General features: G+C 37.1%; 1 protein-coding gene across 1 annotated transcript; it reads right to left on the bottom strand.

The window, feature by feature from the left end:
- Positions 1-275: 275 nt before the first annotated feature.
- On the bottom strand, positions 276-3,885 carry LOC143549878 (uncharacterized). The gene is made up of 6 exons (XM_077040661.1): positions 3,753-3,885; positions 3,544-3,683; positions 2,438-2,790; positions 1,832-1,928; positions 1,467-1,754; positions 276-1,381 (listed from the first exon to the last, which is right to left on the bottom strand). The coding sequence occupies exons 1-6, from the start codon at positions 3,883-3,885 to the stop codon at positions 389-391; spliced, it is 2,004 nt and encodes a 667-aa protein (XP_076896776.1). The 3' UTR covers positions 276-388.
- Between the last annotated feature and the right edge of the window lie 266 nt (positions 3,886-4,151).

The following is a 4,151-nucleotide window of genomic DNA, read 5'->3' as shown; positions in this document are numbered from 1 at the left end:
AAGATTATTCACACAGCAAAAAAGTAAAATAAAAAAAATTATCATCTTGGCAAAGCCGAAGCCAATCAAACAAGTTTCTGAGTCCAAGAAGGAAGACTCGCACTGACTCAAGGTTCACTCAAGGACATAAGTTTAACTGGTCCAAAAGTGGCATAATGGTTCAAGACCACGAACCATCCTGATTTAAGCTTCTTTCTTTCAAGTGCTTGCATTTTATTTTCATTAAAACACTCATAAATCTTGCAATGAAACAGTAATAGAGCTAAGTCATTAAACAAAGTAAAATCTCCTGTATTTGACTCATTCATGACTAAAGTCAACAACTTAAACACACCCTTCAATTAAAAATCCTTTTTGGTCTTAACAATACAAAATTTCAAAGCTTACCTCACCTTCTGGATTTCTTCTTGGAAGACTTAGAAGAAGCCTTTGGTTGCACTGCAGCTTCACTGTTGGAAGATCCTTTCGCGTTTGACGGTTGGTTGGATTTCACATTTCCAGAATTAGAACTAGAAGCTTCTTTAGCCACCGCACCCTGAGACCCTCTAATCTGAGCAGCACGTTTGTCTTTCCTCTTGGGCCTATAGCTAGACCTCTCTCTTTTAGGTAACCATCTCTCTGGGTCCGGTGGTGGACCCGGGTTGGCCGGGTCAAACCCTTTCGGGTACTTCGGCTTTCTCTTCCTTTTCTTCTTTGCTTTCTCCTTGCTAACTTTGGTTTCAGGTTCAATATTATTATTCCCCAAATGGTGCCCATTTTCAACATGCTTTGCACCAGAAGTTTTCTCCAAAGCATTAACATCGATAGATGCCAAACCAGGAAGCGGTTTCAGTTTCTTCTCATAAGTTTCCGCCTTTTCAACATCTGCATTAGCAGCAGTTTGTATCAGTCCTACTAAAGCCTCGATACTATTATGGCTTTTCACAAGCTTTTCAAAGAGTTTTAAAGCTTCCTCTTTTTGCCCGTGTTTGAGCTTGAAAGCAGCAGCCTCTTGCATTATTACACTCAGATTATTACTATCTTCGGTCATCGCATTTGACCAGTAAGTAATAGCAGAGTCAAACAAAGCATTAGCACCATCAATGTCACCAGATCGTTCTTTTAGAGCAACGAGAGTTGCAACAGTTGCAGGCATGTGCTGAATATCAGGTATTTTTAATAAAGATTCTGATGCAACTTGAGGATGCCCTGCCGCTGCTGCAATCTGCGCCCTAGCTAGTAAAGCAATTTGTGATTTTTCAGGGAATTTTTCTGCATATTTCCCTAACAATTCTTCAGCTTTTCCAGCTTTGTTTTCTCTCACAAATACAGCAGCTTGAAGAAGTACAGGTGTCACACTGTGAGGAAACATTTGCGGCAGCACATCAGCTAGTTCGCGAGCCTGTAGAATTTAAATGATCAAAACTTTGAGAAGATTTAACAAAAAGAAATATACTACAAAAATTAAATTTATTTATGATAATGACCTGGTCTATCTTATTAGAATGAAGTAGCAACAGCATCCGATTAATGTAAATCGATTCCTTCTGTTTTGGTGAAAGTTTCAACTCTAAACCAGGAACAAGCTGGAAGCTTTTATCTCCACTATTTTTTTGTATTAAACGGTCAAGCTTTTTTAAGCCATCGGTTATATCTTTAGGACCTTTCAATGCTATTAGATTGTTTATAGCTACTGCATTTGATGGTTCATCAGGCAGGTTTCGCTTGATAAGGTCTGTGTAAGATGCAATGGCTTCTTGCCTGTTTCCCAACAACTGAAATAAAAAAAAGATAATTTAGGTTAAAATAGCAGAAAGTATGATAATTAGAACTTTTATAGGCTGTTTATTACCTGCTGTACATAGGCTAGCTGCACAGCAATGGGTGCCAGCTCAATCTCTATCTCATCATCAGCTAAATTTTCATCCATCAATGTCTCCTGACCGATTCTGTCAGAAATTTATATTTAGTCTTGTGATCTATGATGTATATTTTACATTTGTGTGCTATGGAAGTCTCTATGTTTGTAAAGAGAGACCGATTAATAATGACCTTAAAAGTCGTGATCTTTCAAGTACACAATATAGCCGCTTAATTTCTATGTAAATAAAGAAAATCAGCAAATGAAAGCCTGAGCCGACAAGGTCACAAGAACGAATGAAGTGGGAATATTTGCCCATTTAGGCAAAAGAGGATATAATGAACAGCAGTTTCTATCTAATGTTTTAGCTATAATTAAAATGACTATCTGAACATGTGGAAGTTCTAAAATTTAGACTGGATATGCATAACATTATTCTGTTTAGTTGGGTAAATATGTACTTTTTATGCTTAAGAATGAGATATATAAAATTCACCCTTTAGTGTATATGTGTATATAGTAATACACCTGCCATGTGACATTTAAAAACTATTCTTATATATAAACTTTAAACAATCATTTTTCAACAAAATTTACCTTCGAGCTGAAAGCAGGAGCTGCTCAGCATCTGAAAACTTGTTCCTTTCAAGCAATGCACATGCAGTATTATAAGCCAACTCAAAGCTGCTAGTTGCTTTAACTCTCATGGCATCCATCACTCCTTGTACTTCAGAAGCCCTACCGGCTGAAACCAAACCTGCAACAAGATTTATCTCCAGTGACTCCACTTTTGATTTCTGGAGCTTTTGATATATGTCCACAGAAGCATCCATCTTTCCTTGTCGAAACAGAATCTGTGATTCTAACAACATTGTTGCAGTGTCCTTTTCTAAGCCCTTTAAGGACTCCAAAGCTTCATCCAACTTATTTTGTCTGTATAGACAGTAGGCCTGTTTATAGAGAAAAAAGTAAATGCATCAATAAATGCTAAATTTCACAGACATACATGAATGTAGGGGTGAATAATAACTGAACCGTTAACTGAAACCAACAAAACCGAACCAAAACTAACCAAAAAACGACGAAACCGAAACTATCTGAAAGCCGGTTAACCGAAAATCAGCATCGATTTTTTTTGGTACCCTCGGTTAACTGAAATTAACCAAACTGAACACTTCATATTTTCATATATTCCTAGCTTTTATACCTTATACCTCCATTTCTTGTATATATACCTAAACTTTATGTAATTATACCTCCATTTCTTGTATTCATACCTTAACTTCATGTATTTATGCCTCCATTTCACGTATCACTAATAAAAAATCTTCGACCAAGTTTAGTTTTGTTTATTAAGTATTAACCGAACCAAAAACCGACAAAACTAACTGAACAAACCGAACCGCTTAACCGAAAACTGATTCGTTAATAAAATAGATTAACCAATGACTTCGGTTTGGGTTGAGGCTAATAACCAAACCAAATCACGCGCATCCCTACAAGTATGCATATAACACCGTCCACAGACATGTATGCAATATTATCTAACACAATCACACAGAGCATAATCCAAGCCCTAGAAGCTCACTACTACATATGCATCAAATGAGACTCATCACATAGCAATTAACAACTCCTAAATCAACATTACACACAACTAATCAAACTAATTCAGACATTTTATAGCGATTATCATTGTTTACCTTATAGAAGCCGAAATCGAAAGGATACTTGTTGGACAAGGCAACGATAGTTGAAACTGCATCATCGATATTATCGGCTTTAATCTGAGATACGATTTTACACCGGATTGCATCTTCGTCACCAGGAGCAACTGACAGAACTGTAAAATAACATTTATTTATTAGTTACAAATTCAATAACAAATCTGGAAATTAATTAATTAATTGACCTTGATCTGCAACTTTGACGGCTTGGTCGAAGTCTGATCTCTGTATGTGACGATTAAGAGTAGTGAAAAGATCTTCGATGGCGATTGCCGGCGCCGGCGCGGCTGCCGGCTTCGGTTTCGACTTGGGAGCCATTTGTTATGTGGTTCTGCACTAACCAATTCAATTGTGTTGTGTCCGGAACACAAGGAATTTGGGGGAATTTCAAAGTAATTCGGGATGGTTCTCGGGTTTGATTTATAAGTTTCGGATTAACCCGAAAAACCCGAAAAAACTTTTAGGGTATGTTTGGTATGACGTAATGGAATGGATGAGGGAATGAAATGGACGTGGGAATAGAATGGACAAAGGAATGAAATGGACCATTACCATTTTATTGCCATGTTTGGTTACCATATAGG

This window comes from Bidens hawaiensis, unplaced genomic scaffold (genome assembly GCF_021521415.1).
Source record: "Bidens hawaiensis isolate Kalapana, Puna unplaced genomic scaffold, B.hawaiensis_p1.1 tig00015852_1, whole genome shotgun sequence".
NCBI lineage: Eukaryota > Viridiplantae > Streptophyta > Magnoliopsida > Asterales > Asteraceae > Bidens > Bidens hawaiensis.
This window is presented reverse-complemented; position numbering and strand designations above follow the sequence as displayed.